Source organism: Aricia agestis, chromosome 8, assembly GCF_905147365.1.
Source record: "Aricia agestis chromosome 8, ilAriAges1.1, whole genome shotgun sequence".
Taxonomy (NCBI): domain Eukaryota; kingdom Metazoa; phylum Arthropoda; class Insecta; order Lepidoptera; family Lycaenidae; genus Aricia; species Aricia agestis.
The window spans coordinates 13055127-13077787 of record NC_056413.1 but is presented as its reverse complement, the minus strand read 5'-3'; the positions used below and the strand labels follow the sequence as shown (position 1 = coordinate 13077787).

Sequence of the window (22661 nt, the reverse complement as noted above, 5' to 3'; positions counted from 1 at the left end):
AAATGCGTGACGAGAGCGTTACGAAAAGTGTGATGAGAGATTGGGTGAGGCGAAGTTTGACTTGGGGAGTAAGCTGGCAAATGCGTGACGAGAGCGTTACGAAAAGTGTGATGAGAGATTGGGTGAGGCGAAGTTTGACTTGGGGAGTAATCTGGCAAATGCGTGACGAGAGCGTTACGAAAAGTGTGATGAGAGATTGGGTGAGGCGAAGTTTGACTTGGGGAGTAAGCTGGCAAATGCGTGACGAGAGCGTTACGAAAAGTGTGATGAGAGATTGGGTGAGGCGAAGTTTGACTTGGGGAGTAATCTGGCAAATGCGCGACGAGAGCGTTACGAAAAGTGTGATGAGAGATTGGGTGAGGCGAAGTTTGACTTGGGGAGTAAGCTGGCAAATGCGTGACGAGAGCGTTACGAAAAGTGTGATGAGAGATTGGGTGAGGCGAAGTTTGACTTGGGGAGTAAGCTGGCAAATGCGTGACGAGAGCGTTACGAAAAGTGTGATGAGAGATTGGGTGAGGCGAAGTTTGACTTGGGGAGTAAGCTGGCAAATGCGTGACGAGAGCGTTACGAAAAGTGTGATTAGAGATTGGGTGAGGCGAAGTTTGACTTGGGGAGTAATCTGGCAAATGCGTGACGAGAGCGTTACGAAAAGTGTGATGAGAGATTGGGTGAGGCGAAGTTTGACTTGGGGAGTAATCTGGCAAATGCGTGACGGGAGCGTTACGAAAAGTGTGATGAGAGATTGGGTGAGGCGAAGTTTGACTTGGGGAGTAAGCTGGCAAATGCGTGACGAGAGCGTTACGAAAAGTGTGATGAGAGATTGGGTGAGGCGAAGTTTGACTTGGAGAGTAAGCTGGCAAATGCGTGACGAGAGCGTTACGAAAAGTGTGATGAGAGATTGGGTGAGGCGAAGTTTGACTTGGGGAGTAAGCTGGCAAATGCGTGACGAGAGCGTTACGAAAAGTGTGATGAGAGATTGGGTGAGGCGAAGTTTGACTTGGGGAGTAAGCTGGTGGTGGAGAACGTTACGAAAGTTTGATCGAACGAAACGAACGGAGAGGTGCGCGCGCGGTGTATTTAATATACCTATGTATAAACATAGGTACATAACGATGAAGCTCAAGAGAGTTTTACTTCAGTTGTGTCTGTGTTATTTTTTATGGTAAATGATGGAGGATAAACATCGTTTAGGAATTCATCAAAGAGTTTAGGAGTTATCGAAGAAGTTATAATATAAGGAATTGCTCATGACTACTCCGGTCAATTGCGGCAATCGAAGCTCGAATTGGAAGATAAGATAAATCCCACCAAGCTGAAAATCGGTTTCCCCATAATTCCGCTATGTGGAGAAAAAAATTATACAATTTTACTGATTTTCAGCTTGGTGGGATTTATCTTATCTTCCAATTCGAGCTTCGATTGCCGCAATTGACCGGAGTAGTCATTAGCAATTCCTTATATTATAACTAAGCTGATTTATGCAATCTCGTACTATGTCTAAGTTGACCGCGATTGACATTTGTGTTGACCGGAGTATAATTCTTCGTATAATAATGTGTGCTTTCTTCATATATTCATATTATTTCTTTTTAAACTTTGTATTTTATGTAATTGGTTGTGCACAATAAAGTATATTTTCATTTTCATTTCATTCATAATAATTAACATCTCTAGATATTTTTCTAGGGAAGGACTAAATCAAAAAACTACCAAAGTGTATATGTTCCATTTAAAAGTATGCACAGCAGTTATAATTGCCCACCTGATGTCATAAACAAAAGTTCAGTTGCCTCAACAAGTACAGCTTTTCACGTAAATAATTCTGGAAATGTTGACGGAACTAGAAAGAAAGAAACATATTTTATACCACACGATGTGTACAAAACAGGCTACTTAGTCACTAACCCTGTATTATGTATTCATAACGTAATCGAAAATTTAAAAAAAACCCAAGAAGAAGCAAAATTGCCTACATCTTCACCGAAAAAACTTGACATTTTGACTACATCTTCCTATAAATCGGCTACTCCTTCGACTTCTAAACAATATGATGATTTTTCATGCCCAGGGCCAACAAAGAATGGTGGTGATAAAAAAGTTTCGGACCTAAAGAAACTACTAACAAAACCACCTCATTACGGCCGATTAGATGCACTTCTTCAAAAGAAACAAAAAATTATGATAGATAACGACAACGAGCATAGCATTACTAAAGAAGTTAACTCTAGAGAAAAGAATAATATGACAGCAGAAGGCAGACCGGAGAAACCACCTGAAAATGTTACAAAGACAATTAATGTTATGATTAAGCAATCAACAAAACTACTTCAAACAGTTACTAAGAGGAATGACAAGGCACAAAAACAAAACGATTATGTAAGTGCTGTCCTACACAATAAAGAACTTGAAATGATTCCTATATTAAATTGTAGTAATCAAAACACCCAGCAACATGTTGAACTAAAAATAGAGACGATTAAAAACCGCAATACTTTAGAAGCAGACGAGGAAAACGATCAATCCGCTGAGGAAAAAATAACTGTTAATGACTCACAGTCGCAACTAAATGTAGGTATTGAAACAAATCAAATTGAACTGAAAACCGAACTCCTAAAAGACGACGAAAATCAGGAATATCATCCTGCATATAAGAAATTTATTGATACATGTCTTAAAACTGAAAATTCGGAGGATATGGAAAAGATTATTAGGATAAAAATTAAAAAATATTACAGACAATGTTCAAGAGAATATGTGGAATCTCCAAAATTTATTGAAATGGTCTTATCTGCGATAGCATCAATAGAGGCAGAACCGAAACACTTGTATAAGCATATCAAAAAAGTTGTGGATGAACTAGATACAGAGAGGATGTTAGCAAGGTCGCAGCAGACGATGAATAAAAATGCTGCTTCAGGTAAGTGTGGTATATTCTCGACCTTTTATAAAATGCAAGTTAATTTCAATCGACAAAAGCTTCAATAGTATAAGGGGTAAGGGGTATAATAGGTTACTTAAAAGTTGAAATACGTTTATCCCACCAAAAACATGAAATGTAAAAGGGGCCAAGCAAAATATTGCATAGCCATTCAATACTGCTGTCGTAAAAAGTTTTCAGATCACATTCAAGCCAAGCCTTCAACTTATTTTGTAATTTAAATCAACATTCAGTAAACGTATCAATAGATTTTATAATAATAATTATAATAATTTTCTTTATTGTATAATAATTATGACTATAATAATAGTATTACTAATACTAATAAATCGGTTAGCAAAAACCAATTTTCAAAATTTTTCTAATGGTATATAAGGTATCATCATGCCAATTAAGGATTATATTCACAAAAGAGGTGATCTGATGAAGGATCCATCAGTAATCGAGGGAACTCCTCAAAATTTATAGTGAAACATGTGGTGACTTCGGTTTCGTAAGAAGTATTCTAAGCATATTATGCTACCAACAAGTAAGTTTTTGCACCGAGGTAGGTATACGTCCTGGTATACCGTGGTTCGGAAGGTGCTGAGAGAGACTCCTGATTCTTTATTTCGGCGTTGTTTTAAGAACGGTAAGCCTATTATGCTACTATGCAAATTACATTCACCATCATCATTATCACTACCATATTACACTATGCGTCGTCGATTATGACCCTGTTATTGGTACTTTTCATAGTCTTTTAGATCGAGACTCGAGTTTGTCATTCGATAACTAAAAAAAATTATATTATAAACCTGAAGAGTATGTTTGCTTGAACGCGCTAACCTCAGGTACTAGAGGTCCGATTTATATATACATATATAAATCGGACCTGTATATATATATATATATATATATATATATATATATATATATATATATATATATATATATATATATATATATATATATACAGGTCCGATTTATATATGTATATATAGGCTCGACCGGAGAAATACCACGTCCTCACAGAAAATCGGCGTGAAACAGCGCTTCCACTGTGTTTCGCCGAGTGAGTGACTTTACCGGAGGCCCGACCCCCTACCCTTTTCCTTTCCCTACCCTCCCCTATTTCCTTCCGTACCCTCCCCTATTCCCTTCCCTACCCTCCCCTATTACCTCTTAAAAGGCCGGCAACGCACCTGCAGCTCTTCTGATGCTGCGAGTGTCCATGGGCGACGGAAGTTGCTTTCCATCAGGTGACCCATTTGCTCGTTTGCCCCCTTATTTCATAAAAAAAAGATACGGATAGGGGGGCCCACAGGCATGGATTGCTTAGGGCATCAAGTAGTCTTAATCCGTCACTGCAAGAATGTCAATGGAAGGGCGGGGCGGGGCCGGGCCGCGCGTGTGTCCTTGTTTTGTGGTGTTTGGTAGGATAACTTTCGGATGCTATTTCTCAAAATTTTAGTACTGAGTGATTTTAAAAGAAGAAATACGTGTATTTTTATTTTTAACAAGGATCAATATATCCAAATTTGGCAGGAAGGTTAAATTACACCCTGTATGAGCATTCCGCCGAAGTCGGATTGGCAGCCACTTGAGTTTGACACGAAATTGGGAAACGTGATCATACTTTCGCAAACCGAAAATTAATCTAATGCAGAGGTTTTGGAGGCGCTCAAGTTTATTTAGCTGCTCTTCTGTAATATTTGTGAAGCATATGTCAGCGTAATCGAGTATGGGCAATATGAGTGATTCTGCAAGCAGGATTTTAGTCGGGATCGGCAAAAAATTCTGGAAGCGCCTCAACGCACTCCACGCACCAAAAACTCTTTTGCTGGTTTCACTAATGTGCTTGTTCCAAGACAACGTTGAGTCAAGATGGATCCCAAGGTTTTTAACGGTTTGCGAGAATGGAATAATTTTACTATCAACCATTACAGGACAAAGGTTATGAACTTGAGCCCTTGTCAGAAGCCCTGGACTGCCAATGATAATTGTTTGAGATTTGACAGGATTAATAACCAGTCCACGAGACTTACACCAAGCGCAGATAAATATTAGATTAAGGTCTTCATTAGTTCTTGCAATAGTTTCGACTTTCTACTAATCGGCTTTTTACTTTTTTGCTATTATTGAAATTATATTAAAGAGAAACCTTGATTATTATTTATTATGTGTTCAGATCACACTCAATCAGTGTTTACACATTTTAAAATCAAATGAAGTGTTTCTGAAGTTACTTGCTAGTAAGGAGATTATTTTTGTAAATGTAAATTTAACAACAAATTAAGTATGTATTATTAAATCGACATTTCATGTACTATCAGAGAAGTTGATTCCTATGCAAATCGGGGACCTAAGTAGCTTGGTTGCGTTACGTCAAACCCAGCTGAAAGATCACAATTAACATTGAATTGACATATTCGACCAAATAACGTTAGTCTGTCAATTGCATAGGAATCAACTTCCTCGATAGTACATGAAATATTTACTGATAACCATCAACTGTATCATAGCTAAACAAAATAAAGTAACGTACGCGAAGTAAACATACTTAACACGATTCGACACGTTTGCAGGCGGCGTGTGCGACGCGAAACAGCAGTAAAAAAGCGTTACGAAAACTTCCGAAACCATGATCGGCTAGTCGGCTAGTCGGCCAAAGTCATGATCGGCACATCTCTACTTATTTATCGAGCAAGGCTATGGGCTATATCTCTATCTAAGCGTGATAATTCACGCTAAGACTAATATGACCGAAGAAACTTAGGAAAATGTGGGGAAAACGGGGGAAATATTAGAAAGGGTTTATCTAACGAACTACTGGAGCAATTTTTATGGCAATATTTGGCACAGATATAGAGTAGACCACGTGAAGAGAGTAGGGACATAAGCTGTTTTTTATGGGAAAATGTACGGTTTCCGTAAAATTCCTAATTTACGCTGGCGAAGCCGCGCGGGACATCAGTCTAGTGTTATTATAATTTCAGATAGCGAAACGAAGAAGTCAAAAAAGATAAGGGAGCTGCAGAAAATGTTAACCACATTACACACGAACATACAGGCGTTTGAACAGCAGGAAGTTGATTTAGACGACGAAGAAAGTTCCACGTTCTTATTAGCAGAGAGGTAATAGCTGCTTTCAATAAAATACTTAATTTAACCAAGGGAACCTGGAGAGATCGATAGGCACATTCAGGCCCGGATTTATAAATAGGTCGTTACTCGTTATAGGCTATGGCCTAGGGGCGGCAGCGTCCAGAGAGATTACGTGTATGAGGCGGCGGAAATAAAATGGCTAACTCTCATTAAAAATATAATTATTCGGCACTGGGCACAGTCATGTGCACTACGCACAATTCACAAATTAATTATAACTAGCACGTATCACCGCGCCGCGCCGTCAAATCACTATCTACCAATAGCGTTATACTTTCGCGGGTAATCCCCCAATAGCGCATATACTACATAATATTATACTTAGTTACACTTTCATTTTACCTTAAACAGCTTCTTTGTTACTTAAATTTCCTGAAATAAGACATTTCAGGAAATTTAAGTAACTAGAATATCAAGTAATATGCTCCATTGTATCATCACCAATATTATGAACGCGAATGTGTAGTGTGTTTGAGTGTTGTATGTTTGTTACACTTTCACACAACAGCTGACTTAAAATAGGATGTCCACATTTTGTTACAGACTTAAATCAAGATTCGTCAAGGTCCACAAAATGTTTTGTAAGTTGACTAATGCGAAGTTGAAGACGGAGCCACGGATAACGATAGAACCTAGGGAGGGCGTACCCAAGGGGCCTACTAAAAGGCTACAGATGCTCATCAACAAGAGGGTTCCGTACGGGGCGCCTTTCCCTTTCCCTGACTACCACGACGTGTTGAACTGCGTCCGACAGGCCAACGACGAGGATGGGCTGGGCTGGTCGAATTCGGAAATTGAAGCGGAAGGTACTATCAGGGAAGTTGATTCCTAGGCAGATGGGGGACCTAGTTTGGTCGCGTTAAGCCCAGCCGACGATCACAATTAACATTGAATTGACATGATCCGACCAAATGACGTTGGTCTCTCAATTGCCTAGGAATCAATTTCCTCGATGGTGCATTTTTGGTTTTCATTATGCTAAGTACTCACATACGGTTTTGCTCGATAGTTTTACTCCAAATCAAGTAATAATTACTGCCGTCCTCAAAACTCACAGCTCGAAGGCTCGCATTGAGCCGGCTCGATGGAATAAAATATATCGATTTAGAATAAAAGTATCGAGCAATGCTGAATGTGTGGACGAAATCCCGAGCCACGGGTTTTGCTCGACGTTGTTGCTCGATCGAGCAAAACCGTATGTGAGTGTTTAGCATTAAAGACTATGAAAGTAGTTTGGCTCCGCTGGCGTAAAACAGTATTGAGTATTCCGCGGTGATCTTACTCTATGTCTCTATGTCTCTGTGATCTGTCTACTCTGGTCTTGGTATGCCAAAAATTGACAATATGGGCTCAGTAATTTTGGAGCCTATTCAACGCATATACATATAAAAAATATTCTTCATTGCGTAACAATTTCCCTCGTACTTTGAGCAATTTTCTAAAAAATAATTAGCCAAATCGGTTTAGCTGTTCTCGAGATTAGTGCTTAGCAACACAATTGAGCTATTCATTTTTATAATACGCCATTTCGCATTTCGTTTAACTGTCACGCCATTTTCGAAAATTTTTCAATGTCTAATTACTCTCATTAAAAATCACTAGCTATTTAGGCACTCGTGTAATGTATACATCTTAAACTGTAGAATGAAACCAAAATTGATTTACGTCTGTGTGTAAAAATTTGTTTACGTATACACTTGCACAAGCATCTTTCTAAGAGATTAAATTGTCAACGTGCCGATAAGTGCCGACTGGACGTCAAACAGATGAAAAAAATTGGTTCTACTGACATGTGTCACACGTCTCTTTTTACCACGCAGTGTTACTGATAGTGACATCTCGCTTGCTCAGGCCTTTGTTTCTCTATTCCGCTAGGTATATTAACTTTATATGCATTAAAATCGTGAAATTTTTTTTCAGCAAAATATTTGTTTGAAGAATTCGGTTCTAAGCTCAAAACAAGAAGACAACTGCGGGATCGCGAGATCACAATCGTGTCTAGAATCACACCGGACTGCTTGGACCCAGCCGAGCTCGATGAAACATTAAGATTTAAGCTACACCTAAACGACATAACTGCTGGTATAAGAGAATCTGAAGTCATAAGTTCGTAAGTACTAAACATTCAGAGGCAATAACAGGTGCCATACTCCAGAAGCGTATCGTGCCTTGGCGGGGTCCCGCATAAAAATCTTTTGAGGCCCTTAAGAACGTTAGGGAGCATACCCAATATGCATACTACGTGTCCTACTTTTTAAGATTTTTTGACCTCCCCCCTCTCCCCCTCTTGTGACCGAGCGTAGTATTTTGAAGACCCCCCTTCCCCCTAAATGGGTCACGTAGTATGGGTATGTTCCCTTAAAACTTCTTAAAAAAACAAAAAATCAATTTACGCGAGTAACAAAGGATAAAAGAGTATCAAAATAAAAATTATTGTTTGTTGTGTTAAGTGAAAACATTTTTAATCAAAATTTTAATAATTTTAGGTCATGCCAAAATTTTAATTGTTTTAATTTTAGGTTTGTTCAAAAAGAAATTCAGTTGAAGCAGGAGTTAAAAAGCAAATCTTCTGAATCACTTGGAGAGGTTGAAGCCGCAGTAGAATCAGACGTAGTGTCAGTAGCATCAGACGGAGAGGCAGTAACATCTGACGAAGTAGCAGTAATATCAGATAAAGTGGCAGTAGCATCAGACGAATCGGCAGTAACATCAGACGAAGTGGCAGTAACATCAGATAAAGTGGCAGTAGCATCAGACGAAGTGGCAGTAACATCCGATAAAGTGGCAGTAATATCAGACGAAGTCGCAGTAAAATCAGATACAGTTGCAGTAACATCTGACGAAGTGACAGTAATATCAGACGAAGTGGCAGTAACATCAGACAAAGTCGCAGTAGCATCAGACGAATCGGCAGTAACATCTGACGAAGTGACAGTAATATCAGACGAAGTGACAGTAATATCAGACGAAGTGGCAGTAATATTATCAGACGAAGATCCTGTAACATCGGACGAAATTTTAGTAATATCAGATTCAGACTAATAGCGCTTATAGTCCGGGTTCCCTAGAACATTTTTTTATTACTATCAAGCTACGAATAATAAACTATCAAGCAAATTTTTTGTGAGTCGCTTCATTTTGATAAGAAGACAACAATTTTATTTGCGAAAAATCTTGAAAGTGGTAGCTATCAGAGATAGAAAGGATATTCGTTTTATTATTTCCCATATTTTAATACTTTGATTTGATGGTCCTAAAAATATATGGATTGTTCTATTTGTAAGACAATAATACTTTTAAATAATTCTATAACTATTAACCTACCAATATATAAAAAAAATCTGCTGGTTAGGATTCCGTTTTAGGGTTCCGTAGTCAACCAAGTTTTGTTTTCTTGTGATCTCGCGGTATAGCCGCCAAACCGTTCGTTCGCAGAGATGCATTTATACAGTAAATAGTAATGTAACAAAACTAAGTGATAATACTTTGGGGTGTGAATGGGTCCCCTGAGGTCCTGTATACATTTGGCAGTGAAAGTAGCAGCGCTGAAAGAGTCACTTTTTTTAAACTTTTATGGGAAAATTCATGACGCTGAAGCGTTTGCCCATACAAATCACAAAAAAGTTGATCTTTCAGCGCTGCCACTTTCACAGTGAACTCTTGTACTCTTGTACTACCCTGTATAGAGCATACAGGGTGTAATTATTGCAGAATGTTCACTTCGTACGAATAACGTTAGCGCTATTCTATTTCTCAAAATTTTAGTACTGAGTGATTATAAAAGAAAAAATACGTGTATTCAAAAATACAATATATTATTTCGAAATTTGGCTGGTAGATTTTATTTAATAGCACCATGTATAAGGGACACAAACATACCCTACAATTTTATTACTTAGTTTTGTTACACCTTGTATAAAGCCTAGTCTAACGCCCAATTTATATAGATGCGATTTCAATTGACTTTCTTTTAATTTGTAATTATTAGTAAAGACGTCTTTCTTCAACGAATCTATTGGATTAATGTGTTTTAACAATCTTTCGAAGCTTAACAAAATAATTGAATTATTGTGTACAGAATTAGCAAGTGTTCGCATCTGATTGGATTCAGCCAACTTAACATTATTATAAGTCGGTGGCCGACATACAGATTTGCCATTTGTAAGTACGGCTTTTCAAAGATTGAGTGAGTATATTGTATCATATTATTATACTCAACTTTTGTTTTAAAATATATTTTTTTGGGCCCTAGGTTTTGGCGCCCCTAAAGAATGGCGATTTGGTGCATTGCACACATTGCACATAATATGGTAGCGGGGGTCCTGTACACACACACACTACACAAGATGATTGTACAACTAATCTTAAACTGAAAAGATAAACAAATTAAGTTTCTTTTAATAAACATTAATAGTAATTTGAAACAAAAATCGCGGGTGCCAATAGAAGTTATGATGAGTTTTCTCATAATAAAAATTCCAAGAAAGTCACAACGTTTATTTACAATATTTACAAGGGTGCCTATTTACATAATAGTGACGTCGAGTAGATGATTTATTTCAAATCGCAATTCCAATGTTGGGTCGGTGTCCTGACATTGGACTATATTGGGAATTGGGAAAAAGTCATGACTCATGAGTATTGGCCTACGCCGCGCAGTACGCACGCAGGTCTACTTGCGTATTTCAGCGACTAACGGCCGTACTCCGAGAGATTAACGGCTGCACTCAGGGACATATATTAATGATGATTTAACTTCTATTTAATCAGTTTGATTCATTTAATTAGTCTAAGGGCCTTATCACACTGGCGATTAGCGAGCGATTTGAAAGCGACGCGACTGCGCAGCGCACACGCCGCGATGACGCCGCGATTGCGCGGCGTGCATGCAGCTTGCCTTCGGCGTTTTGGACACTCAGCAGCAAATCGGATTCTGACGTCACTCCCGAGACGAGTCTATTATATATGTATAATAATAATAATCTGTGTAGACGAGTGTACAAAATGGCGTCCACGCCACGCCACGACGACGCAGCGCTGTCGCGACGTGCACGCCGCGCAATCGCGGCGTGTGCGCTGCGCAGTCACGTCGCTTTCAAATCGCTCGCTAATCGCCAGTGTGATAAGGCACTAAGTGCGGCCGTTATCATGGGCCATCCACATTGTATCACACAAGATATTTGAACCCCTCCCCCTATGCCACGCTTTTGAACACCTATAATAATAATCAATAATATGTATTGTCACATTTGGTATTATCCACCTTAAGCTGTAATATTATGTGGATGGACTAATAATTATACAAGGTGTAACAAAACTAAGTGACAATACTTTAGGGTGTGTATGGGTCCCTTATATGTTCTCTGATATGCATTAGTGTCCTAAGTCCTAACCCACATTTTTTTTGTTGTTAAATTTTGAATGCAGTCTTGTTCTAAATCATCTAAAGAACATTTATTAACTGCATTCATAACTAAATACGTATTTTTTTGTACACGATACACGAATGCTTAACAGCGTCCATATAGAGTTCGCTGTAAAGGTAACAGCACTGAAACCTTTTTTTTCACCTATGTAAATCATAAAAAAAATAAGTACTCATTTAGCGCTGCTACTTTCACAGTGAATTCTATAATAATCCATCCTAAAGTTTTATCACTTAGTTTTGTTACAAGTTGTATAACGAAGAACAGGCCCGCGTGCGTAGGCTATCCCCCCTAAGGCCTCTGCCTCGAAATCAGCGGGCAGCGGGGCAGTGGCGGCGGCGCGGCGGCGCGAGAGCGGCGCGTTCCAATGTACAGATTTATATGGACCGCGGTTCTCGAAAATAGCGGCGCGGCGAGCGGGCGCGCTGCGTGCGGCGCCGCCACAGGTCTAGCCCCGCTGCCCGCAAAATTCGAGGCTAAATCCTAATACACCAATGAAGTGTTCAAGTGAAGCAGATGGGTCCGGGTTTGAAGGAGAAGCGGTGTTCGGCGTCGACGAAGGTCAGCGGCTGGAAGTCGGTGATGGGCAGCCGCTCGCTACGAGATGTCCTCACTTCTAGAACTATCTCGCCGACACCGTCCTGAAATCATGGCACAGATTTCAGCAGTAGTCTTGTACATACCTACTTGAGACGACGCAATTTTGTACAGAATGTAGCAAAACAAAACTTTAGGGTGTGTAATTTGTATGTGTCCTTTGTAAGTACAAGGTGTAACAAAACTAAGTGATAATTATTTTAGAATGTGCATGCACCTTGCATACAGTTCACAGTGAAAGTAGCAGCGTTGAAAGAGTTTTCTTTTTAAATTTTGTATGGGCAAAGTTATGACACTGGGGCGCTTGCTCATGCAAATTATAAAAAAATAATACTTTTTCAGGGCTGTAACTTCCACAGTGAAAGTCTGTATAAGGGACACATAATATTATGCACCCTAAAATATTATCACTTAGTTTTGTTACACCTTGTATGGAAGAGAAATTACTTAGTATACTCCTGGAAAGTGACAAAATATTATAATAGTCCTCTCTTGAAAGAATGGACGGCTCAACGGATGGTGTAAGCATCATCTAGTATTTAACACAAATACTAGATGATGACATTTTAGTTGTGATTGGAACCCATTCTCTCTCTATCGAGCTTTATAGTTCCGCACTGTGACTACAGATGACTCTGTTTCAATCAGGGTTTTACGTGGTAGAGCCATGCTTCGGCACGAATTGGCCGGCTCGACCGGAGAAATCCGGCGTGAAACAGCGTTTGCGCTGTGTTTCGCCGAGTGAGTGAGTTTACCGATGGCCTTATTCCCTACCCTTGCCTATTCCCTTCCTTACCTCCCCTACCCTGTAATCCTATTCCCTCTTAAAAGGCCGGCAACGCACCTGCAGCTCTTCTGATGTTGCGTGTGTCCAAGGCGACGGAAGTTGCTTTCCATCAGGTGACTCGTTTGCTAGTTCACCCCCTTATTTTATAAAAATAAAAAAAGGGCCGGTTTTAGCAATACCAGCGCCCTGAGCGAGATATCTTCGACGCACCTTTTTATCCGGCGCCCTGGGCGTTTATGTTTCAGATGTTTTTGTCTCAACGGCGGTTTATAGTACGTGGGAGACAACAACTATTTTCAAAATACCTTGCAGGTGTCCTTTATAACTTGAGGCTCCTTGAATTCGACGGAGTTCTGACCGAACAGTTTGATCTTGTTCACCCTCGACAGATCAGCGGGGATGTCGGACCTGCAAACAGAAGGTCAATAACCGACTTCGGAAAAGGAGGAGGGTATATGATCGGCTGTTATTTTTTTAAATGTTCAACGACGACTTTCGGCAATCGGCTTGCAATCACGCCCAAACTGCTTAACCGATTTTGCTGAAGATATTTATTATATTAAAATATAAAATATTGAATGTACTGTCACGTCTTGGTGGAAATTAATGAAACCTGAAACCGATCGTGTATATATATAATAATTTTGTAATAAATCTATTAAAATAAAGTGGAATAAGTGCAAGGAAAGTGTACATATAATTATTTAATTGATTTTGCTGAAATTTGGTATGGAGATACTTTGAGTCCTGGGAGAGGACATAGGGTATTTCTTATTCAGAAAAAAAATGTACGGTTCCCACGCTATAAGCGAATTTCGACGGAGTTGCGGGCGTTATCTAGTAGTAGACCTGTACTGCGTGAAATTTTAATGGTTGTTTTCACGCAGTAAAATGATTCTATCTTAGTAGTACAATAGATTTATGAAGTTTTTTTTATGCAAATCATAAAAAAAATTCGGCCGGGTCATAGCCGCTCGCGCCTATCGGCATAAAGTTGCAATAAATTAAAAAATATTTTGTATGACGGACATACAAAATATTTTTTATTTTCAAAAAATAACTTGCATGATTCGATAGTACTACTATAGGTAAATCGTTCTGCTGCGGGAAAACACTAAAATTTCACGTTGTATAAGTGGGCCTCTAGACGATCAATTTTATTGTGTGATATCATTGAACAATATTTTGAACAATTTATTTGACAATAAGATTGAAAGGTGGGCGCGTTTAATATCAACCCTAGACGGTCAATAATATTGCACATCACATGATATTGCACAATAAAATTGATCGTCTAGGGGGCCCCCTAATAAAAGTGTTTAAATCACAGCATTCTATCACCTTTGCGCCATCTTGGTGTTTTCGCACACATAGGTGAAGTTCTGCCTGGCGACGGTGGACAGCAGTCGCAGGAACCGCAGCTGCACGCCGCCTGCCCCGTCGCTGTCGTACATTATCTGAAAATGGAGTAGTCACCGTTCATGAGCTGCAGGTAATAAAATAAGATTGAAATGCAAGGTCAAGCACTCGAGGTGACTCAAGTCGATCATGTCAATTTGTAAGTCGGGACAGCCGGTGACAATTAATCTTCTTACAGACGAAATGCACTTGTCGACGTCAGTCGACGGCAGCCGTCGACACTTGTTGACGTTACCAAACCAAACTCCATACTGCCGGTTTGGTAATTTCAAACTCAGCCGACAGATCACGTCTAACATGGACTTGACGAAAATTAATGTAGGTCCGCCAATGCCTATAAATTAATTTTTCTATGGTACATAATATTATTATATCACTAATCACAGTAAGTAAAGATGATATATGATCATTTTCAGTTTTTTTATCGTCATCTGTCTTTCTAGAAAAAATAATCAACGAACTATTGCTAGTGGCCATAAGCACAGAATAATATATATTAGTTGTACCAACCATAAGCAACATCTGTACATGAGCATTTTTTAAAGTAGGTAAGTACCTTTTTAGATGTGCATAGGACAGATCCTCACATTTTTCGCACAGTTACTAATATACCGATCAAGGATGAAGGCTGAGGTCGGAAACATTAACCTGCCTAAAGAAATGAGGTCGGTAAACCGCCCATTAACAAGGTATCTCACGTAAAAAATAAAAATCTCATACTATTAAAGCTGTTCCGTGTTATGTATGAAACGCATTTTATTCCTTAATTAGGTAAACGTACAATTTCTTGCAAAGTAGCCTATGTCCATCTCTGCGGTCTACTGTATATCTGAGCCAAATAACATAAATATCGGTCTAGTGGTGAGATTAATTCGTTTCCCCTTTTTTCTACATTTACCTCTAATTCTTCGCTTCTATTGGTCAAACCGTGATGTTGAATAGCTTTATGCTATTTAACATCACGTTTTGTACGCCTCCTTTGATAAAATATGGTCTATTATTCCAAAAATAATTTTCAAATTCGAAGTAGTTTCTGAGATTACCAGCTTTATAACATTAATACACATATGCAACAAACACAATGGTTACTAGATGCTAAAGCAAATGTGATTAGTTTTCTAGAATCACAAAAAAAAAACCTGATAACGTACTGTCTTAACTCTTACCTTATATCCATTCTCCAGCTTCGAGAATTTTTGTCCAGACTTCTCGGAGTAAACGTCCTCTTCTATGTTAGTGGGGTACACGCAGGTGCTCTGCCCCATACAGTACACTTGCATAGGCCGGGAGCTGGCGCCGCGAGCGTCTATCCAGTATAGACCTGAAAAATATTGGCCTTATAGAAGTTATTTTTAACCCCCGACAAAAAATAGGGGTGTTATTGATATTGCATCTGTCTCCTCTATTCCTGGTCTTATCCTGGGATTATCCAGTAACACGAAAATTCACTGAAAGAACTTAATCAAGCAGCAACATCAAGGGTATGACTCTTTTTTTCTAGATTTTTAAAATGAAGTTGTGTGGATTCAAGTAGAATTGATTTTTCCGAAAGTCTCGTACCTGTACTTTTAATTTGATCTTAGAAGGCAAAATTATCGCAGACTTATTAGCACCGTACGCGCCGTATGCGTCGAACGCATCGCATCGAAATGCGGCGCGTACGGTGCGGATGAACGTGCGAGGTTTATCATATCATTGCATACAAGCTATTTAAAATAGGACACATACGGTGTAGACCATAGATCTATGACGTAGGTTACACGCTCAGTTTCTCATCAATTTAGTCCATCAATCTGGTGAAGATTGACGCTAAACTAAACGTCTAATCCACGGATTGATGGACTGATTTTTTTATTTTGTACTTTTCGGTCAACATTCTGGCGTCAATCACAGAGTGATGGACTGAACTAATGCCAGATTGACCGTGTAAACGTTGTCTATGGAATGCTGCGTGCAATACAAGCGGTACCGTCAGTGAGGTTGTGGTGTGAGTGCGCGAGGTCGCGGCAGGAGAGAGCGGGGCTGGTGGCGGAGCCGCGCGGCCGCCGCGCCAGCTCCAGCGCGCCGCGCGCCGCCACAACGCCCGACATCACCTCGCCCACCCAGTCCAGGTCTTCTTCTGGAAATTATTTAAGGGCTTGTTTCATCACTTCCTGATAAGGTGCCGGGTAGGTTATTCACAACTTATTGACAGATGCTCCATACTCTATCTGTCAAGTTAAGTTATGGATAGCCTTATCAGGAAGTGGTGAAACAGGCCCTAAACCTTTTTTACATGGGGAAATACGTTACGCATCCCTGGCGAATTGGGGATAACGGCCGGGGTATGTGGGACTCCCTGCGTAGTTTACCCACTAAAACCCCATGGTGCTCTACTCCTCCCTTGAGGCAGAGTTGCGGGTACAATAGAACCTACCGCAACTCTACCAGCGGCCATCCACATTTTGCAGACCCGTCACCACCATGCTACACTAGGGGCGAGCACGCAGATCTGCCGTTCGACTTGGATTCGGAAACTTTACCGTGCGGTCATCGGTCAACTTCTGGCACGGCGAACGTTTATTGGATGTCGCGCGACGAATTTTCCGAATCCGAGACAAGTTGCACATCGTGAATCAGGGCCCTGGTCCGCATCCGGGTGACAACATCCTCCTGGCCGGGCGCGTGTTGCCCGCATAACAGGAAAATCATCAATGAATTGTTGAGTTGCATGCGGACCAGATCCGCGCGGGCAATATCACGCATGACAGGAAAAGGGCCTTAGGACAATAATATTGAGAAACCGTATCATGAAAACTTCGCCCTGTTTTCAGAAAGGGCCTAGGTCTAAATGTAGACTAATATTAAGATAGGATTGAAAATAAATATTTTGTGTTTTTTCTGTGCTCCAGATATTATTAATTATAGTCCCAGTTCAGTAATAGATGGATTGCCTAAAATTATGGTACTAACACTGTTTTGTCTATTATAGTTAGTCGTTAGCACATATTTAGCTTCTGGTTTTTAGCTTTGGTCGAATCTTAAAAACCAAAAAAAAAAAATTAAATACCTTCATCCAAATCATCATCAGTAGTGGCTTCAAAGGAATCAGTCTGCACACTTCGCCGTCTCCTACTCGACGTGAAGAACTCCATAGGTATTTGTGGCGGCGGGGCCGGGGGGCCCGGGGGCCCGGCTGGTCCAGCTGGCCCCGGAGGCCCCGGCCGTCCGTCCTGGCCGTCTGAGCCCTTCGGTCCTAGGGGCCCTTCAGGACCGGGTGCACCCACTGGGCCTGGATCGCCTTTCGGTCCAGTTGGACCTATTGGACCCTATTAAAATGAATGAAGTTATTAATCAGATGGAGTTAAATTATCTTAATAATACGGGGTCACATTGCAACGTGATGCGTCTATGCCATGGGATACATTTTTAAATGACCCATTCAAAACTGAACTTTCATTGCTACACAAGAAGATACACATTGTACTTATTGATAGACTTATGTAGCATAAGTCTATCAATACAATGTCTTCTTGTGTCTGGTGTGTCTGCATTTTCTAAATTTAAATGGCTTAATAATACGTTAAAATATCTTTAAAGTTTCATTACCATTTCGCCTTTCGGGCCAATAGGTCCTTGTGGCCCCGGCAGTCCTTGTTTTCCCGGCTCTCCCTGATCTCCTTTAATTCCCATTGGACCTGTATCCCCGATGTGGCCTTTCGGTCCACGGCTGCCCTTGTCCCCCTTGGGACCCTGGCCACCTGGTGGTCCTGTAGCACCGGACGGTCCCTCTGGTCCAACCATGCCTGGAGCTCCCACGTCACCCTAATAAAATTTAAATAACAGGCTATTTAATTATTTTCAAGGAAAACTAAGAAAAGTCGGTCACTATCTGCCGCACTTCTAGGACGTTGAACGATTATGTACTTAACTTTAATGTAATGAAGAGTCTGATAGAAAATCTAATTAAAGTTAAGTTATCATTAGTCTCTCTGAGTGCGGTCGTAAGTGTTTCAAACGGATAATGTTGAATGCATAAAAAAATATACCGTAGGTCCAGGAATGCCTCGCACGCCGCGCTGCCCCTCCGGTCCCGGAGGCCCCGCGGGGCCCACGTGGCCTGGCTCTCCCGGGGCACCCTTGGGGCCCGTGTCACCTTTTTCCCCTGGCGATCCAGGACTACCCTGGGCCCCAGCTGCTCCTTCCGTACCCTAAAAATATTTCAATATTGTATTAGTTTCTTGTTAGGAAGAAATCGGAAACCTAATATCCTAATTCCCAATGCCATTTTTCCTTTTAATTTACATTCTATTGACACAGCCAAGACCGTGTCAAGTTTCAACTCGATCAAATAAACCGAGCGCAAACACACGAAGCAAACATTCATTTTTATAAATGAGATTTGCTTTTGTGCAAAGATGTATGTAGCATGTTCCAATGAATATGGCGGTGTACATTGTATGCCAGGCGGGTTGTTTTGTTTGCTGTGGTTGTAATTTAAAATGGAACTCGTCTAGAACTAGAATATACACTTCATGACATTCAAACAATAAATACATAATATTATTCGTAGCTTATAACATTTAAATTAAGCTTTACAACGGTACATTTAGAGTAGACTTAAATACTCGTATCTTTTCAAAGTATTAAATGAGGTGGCTTCCGAATCTTCTGCCAGTTTTAGGCCTACATAATTTACCAACGGACTTTAATACAGTTTTCAGCACAGATAAGGTAAGATATAACAGATAAAATAAGGCTCATCCAAAGCCAATGATCGTTTTTGAAACCAGTATCTACTTACCGGGGTACCAGGTAATCCCGTTTCACCCGGTTTGCCGATGGGCCCCGCCGGGCCTGGTGGACCAGGCGGCCCCACGCTGCCTTCAGGCCCATCCAGTCCGGGCTCACCCTTTATACCCTGGGGCCCAGATTCGCCCCGGTCTCCAGGGAACCCGGCCGGTCCTGGGTCGCCTTTCGGTCCTTCGGGTCCTTTCGGACCTATGATGCCGGGTTCTCCTTGCTGCCCCGGACTGCCGTCGTCACCTTTGGGTCCAGTTAAACCACGTGGCCCCTGTCACGAAATTATTTGAGATATTTTACTTGAGATTTTTTATTTCGGATATTTTATTTGAGAATATTAAAATCGAAATAACAAGGCACAGAATTTCATATAAATTATGTATGTAATTTTTACGAAGGTTTAGTCCTCTATTTGCCATTTGAACTTCAGTTACATATAAAATTTAAAAGATAATGAATTTTTGAGCCCTTATAAAATCTCAAACACGACAGTAAATCAAGATAAACAATCACCATTTTTCCTTCTGGTCCTTGCGGTCCGATGGGTCCGGGTGCCCCTGGGTTACCAATCGCACCCGCATCCCCCTGTGGCCCCCGCGGTCCAGGTTCTCCCTGGTTACCTTTGGCCCCACGCATCCCTGGAGGCCCTGTTAGTCCCGCTGGGCCAGGCGGACCTAAAAGTTAATAACCTTATATCAGTAGATGATTTAATTAAACACATTGTGATACAACGTAAGCCATAAATAGTCATTCAATGATTTAAGTAGGATGTAGGAATTGAAGACTTGAGTGGAAACACGATAATAAGTAACAGTAAAAAATTGCCGTCTTTTTTGCATAAATGGAGGCTTTAGGGCCGGAAAAATGATTAAAAAAAATACTGCATTTTATGTGTAGCCAGATATATTAGCCAGATGATGATATTATATAATACTAGCTGTCCCGGCAAACGTTTCTTTGCCATATAAAGTATTTCGCCCGTATTATTTTATTGAAGTGACTAAATAAGTATGTCACCATGGCAACGTCCATCGCTATCCCGTCGCACAAACAATGGTCGCCGTCACTCTCGAGTTGTAATAATTTACTATTATTTATTCAACAAATGCACTTATAAAAAGTACCCAGTAGCCGATTCTCAGACCCACTGAATATCAAATATGCATATAAAAGGACTATGCCCAAAAAAACCCAAAGTCGATTAAAATAATTTATGTACAGCAAAGTAGAACATAAATAGTTGACTGAAAATATGCAATTCATTTTTTTCTAAACCATAACCGAAACCGACAATTTGAAAAAATAAATCTGAGATACACAGTGTGGTATCTACTTCGAATCAACTAGTTATTTCCTTTGTTTTTTGTGATCTTTCTCGTGAAAGCGATGTTGATAGACAAATATGTACAATTAAATAGAAAAAAAAATCGGCCAAGTGCGAGTCGGACTCGCGCACGAAGGGTTCCGTACCCGATAGAGCGAAAGTAGGGAAAAATTGTAATTTGTATGGGAGCCCCCCTTAATTATTTATTTTATTTTAATTTTGCTATTAAATATTAAAGTACACACATAATTGAGGATTTCGTAAAAAAATCATTTGTCTACGTAATATAGCCATTATAGATTAAGAGCCAAAAAGGACAAAAAATCACGTTTGTTGTATGGGAGCCTGCCTTGAATCTTAATTTTATTTAGTTTTTAGTATCTGTTGTTACAGCGGCATCAGATATACACAATCTGTGAAGATTTCAGAAGTCTAGCTATAACGGTTCTTGAGTAAGATCCTGGAGACAGACAGACGGACAGACATCGAAGTCTCAGTAATAGTGTCCCGTTTTTACCCTTTGGGTACGGAACCCTAAAAAAGTATGTCAAATATAATATATTTTAAGAATAAACTAAATCACAAGTGGCTTCACTCTACATCCTCTATCGGTTGAATCACGGGGAGTGCTCTAAGAAATTGTTCGGAATCATACCACCTGCAACTTTTCGCTATCGTCCCACGCGAAAAACATACCATCCTCATCACTTTGATGAGTGGCAGTCTTTCACCGTGTGTTTTTTGCGTAACTTTCTGCTGCGCACTGTAAAACTCTGAAATAAACTGTCACTATATTTTCAATACGACCTGCAAACCTTCAAAGGCTGGCAACGTACTTGCAGCTCTTCTTACTAGCTTAATGTTGTGAGTGTCCATGGGCGACAGTATAGTTGCTTTCCATCAGGTGACCCGTTTGCTCGTTTGCCCCCTTATTTTATAAAAAAACGATCATATAACCGATATCGTGTACTTAATAATTCTAAAAAACAGTACATATTGTATACAGATTATTTTCTATACCAAACTTACATTCTATACTTACTGTCAGATATAAAAGTGATAAATATATTTTAAACATTAAATTCATAAATACATAATTACAACACAGTACATCTGTATTAAAAATGTTTTTACTACGTACTAATCGCCACACTATCGTTTGTAGCATCGCGTCGTCCTGAATATCATATAGATTCCTATAAGAAAAGTCAATTAGTTGCGATCGTTTTTAAAGTACTCGGTGATTGTTTAATCCAATAAAATTAAATTAAGAAATTTAAAAAAACTCCCGCCAAACAATTTTTAAGTAATGAAATAATATATTTTACGGACTTTAAGTTTAAATAATTCCTAAGTGTAAAGTAATATTTTAGTCCATAATTGTTGTCACGGTGTGTCGGGGGAGCGCCAACTGCAACAGTGTATTTTGCATTTTGTATCGCCATGTCATATGTTTATACGTGGGAGAGCCATGCTTCGGCACGAATGGGCCGGATCGACCGGAGAAATACCACGTTCTCACAGAAAACCAGCGTGAAACAGCGCTTGCGCTGGATTTCGCCGAGTGAGTGAGTTTACCGGAGGCCCAATCCCCTACCCTATTCCCTTCCCTACCCTCCCCTATTCCCTTCCCTTCCCTATCCTCCCCTATTACCCTATTCCCTCTTAAAAGGCCGGCAACGCACCTGCAGCTGATGCTGCGAGTGTCCATGGGCGACGGAAGTTGCTTTCCATCAGGTGACCCGTTTGCTCGTTTGCCCCCTTATTTCATAAAAAAAATGTCACTGATTGTCTCGATTCGGTTCGCTGTGAACTGACCCTTAAACTATAATGTTATTGAAATCAAACATCTACATTAGCGGTCCCCCGACACACCTTGACAACAATTATGGACTAACATATCACTTTACACTTAGGAATTATTTAAACTTAAAGTCAGTAAAATATATTAGTTATTTCATTACTTTTTAAAGTTGTTTGGCGGAGTTTTTTAAATTTCTTCATTTAATTTTATTTTATGCTTTTTAAACTTGTGTTGGTTATAGTGCAGAATAATTCCTATCAACAGGATCATATATTTATATCCCAATCTATCTACGAATGTCCTTTTGGATGAGGCCCTTAATATGAGTCCAAACATGAAACCTCCACTTTGGGTTCATATGGAGCTCGGCTCCTTTAGAATCCAGGTGATGCTGCAGCAGCAGCATGCAAAAATGTATTGGTTATCTACGTCTTACT

The 22661-nt window shown here is 40.0% G+C and overlaps 2 protein-coding genes across 4 annotated transcripts in view; one reads left to right on the top strand and one right to left on the bottom strand.

The window, feature by feature from the left end:
* The window catches only part of LOC121729267, a 30213-nt gene extending 21042 nt beyond the window's left edge, over window positions 1-9171 (top strand). Inside the window, exons 2-7 of one of the 3 annotated variants that reach the window (XM_042117728.1) lie at window positions 1687-2568; window positions 2736-2917; window positions 5917-6055; window positions 6629-6891; window positions 8006-8195; window positions 8605-9171. In XM_042117728.1, the coding sequence (XP_041973662.1) occupies window positions 2779-2917; window positions 5917-6055; window positions 6629-6891; window positions 8006-8195; window positions 8605-9127 (1254 nt within the window). In that variant the 5' untranslated portion in view covers window positions 1687-2568; window positions 2736-2778 and the 3' untranslated portion in view covers window positions 9128-9171. Of the gene's footprint in view, window positions 1-1686; window positions 2918-5916; window positions 6056-6628; window positions 6892-8005; window positions 8196-8604 lie in introns of all 3 variants that reach the window. The other 2 variants (XM_042117726.1, XM_042117727.1) reach the window with 2 other exon arrangements.
* Window positions 9172-11959: 2788 nt separating this feature from the next.
* LOC121729265 (collagen alpha-1(I) chain-like) overlaps window positions 11960-22661 on the bottom strand; it is a 48634-nt gene continuing 37932 nt past the window's right edge. Inside the window, exons 23-32 of the mRNA XM_042117724.1 lie at window positions 19610-19770; window positions 19098-19367; window positions 18343-18504; window positions 17903-18118; window positions 17364-17622; window positions 16284-16433; window positions 15481-15635; window positions 14237-14352; window positions 13201-13303; window positions 11960-12152 (exon numbers count right to left, since the gene is read on the bottom strand). Coding sequence (XP_041973658.1) covers window positions 12015-12152; window positions 13201-13303; window positions 14237-14352; window positions 15481-15635; window positions 16284-16433; window positions 17364-17622; window positions 17903-18118; window positions 18343-18504; window positions 19098-19367; window positions 19610-19770 — 1730 coding nt within the window. The 3' untranslated portion in view covers window positions 11960-12014. The remainder of the gene's footprint in view (window positions 12153-13200; window positions 13304-14236; window positions 14353-15480; window positions 15636-16283; window positions 16434-17363; window positions 17623-17902; window positions 18119-18342; window positions 18505-19097; window positions 19368-19609; window positions 19771-22661) is intronic.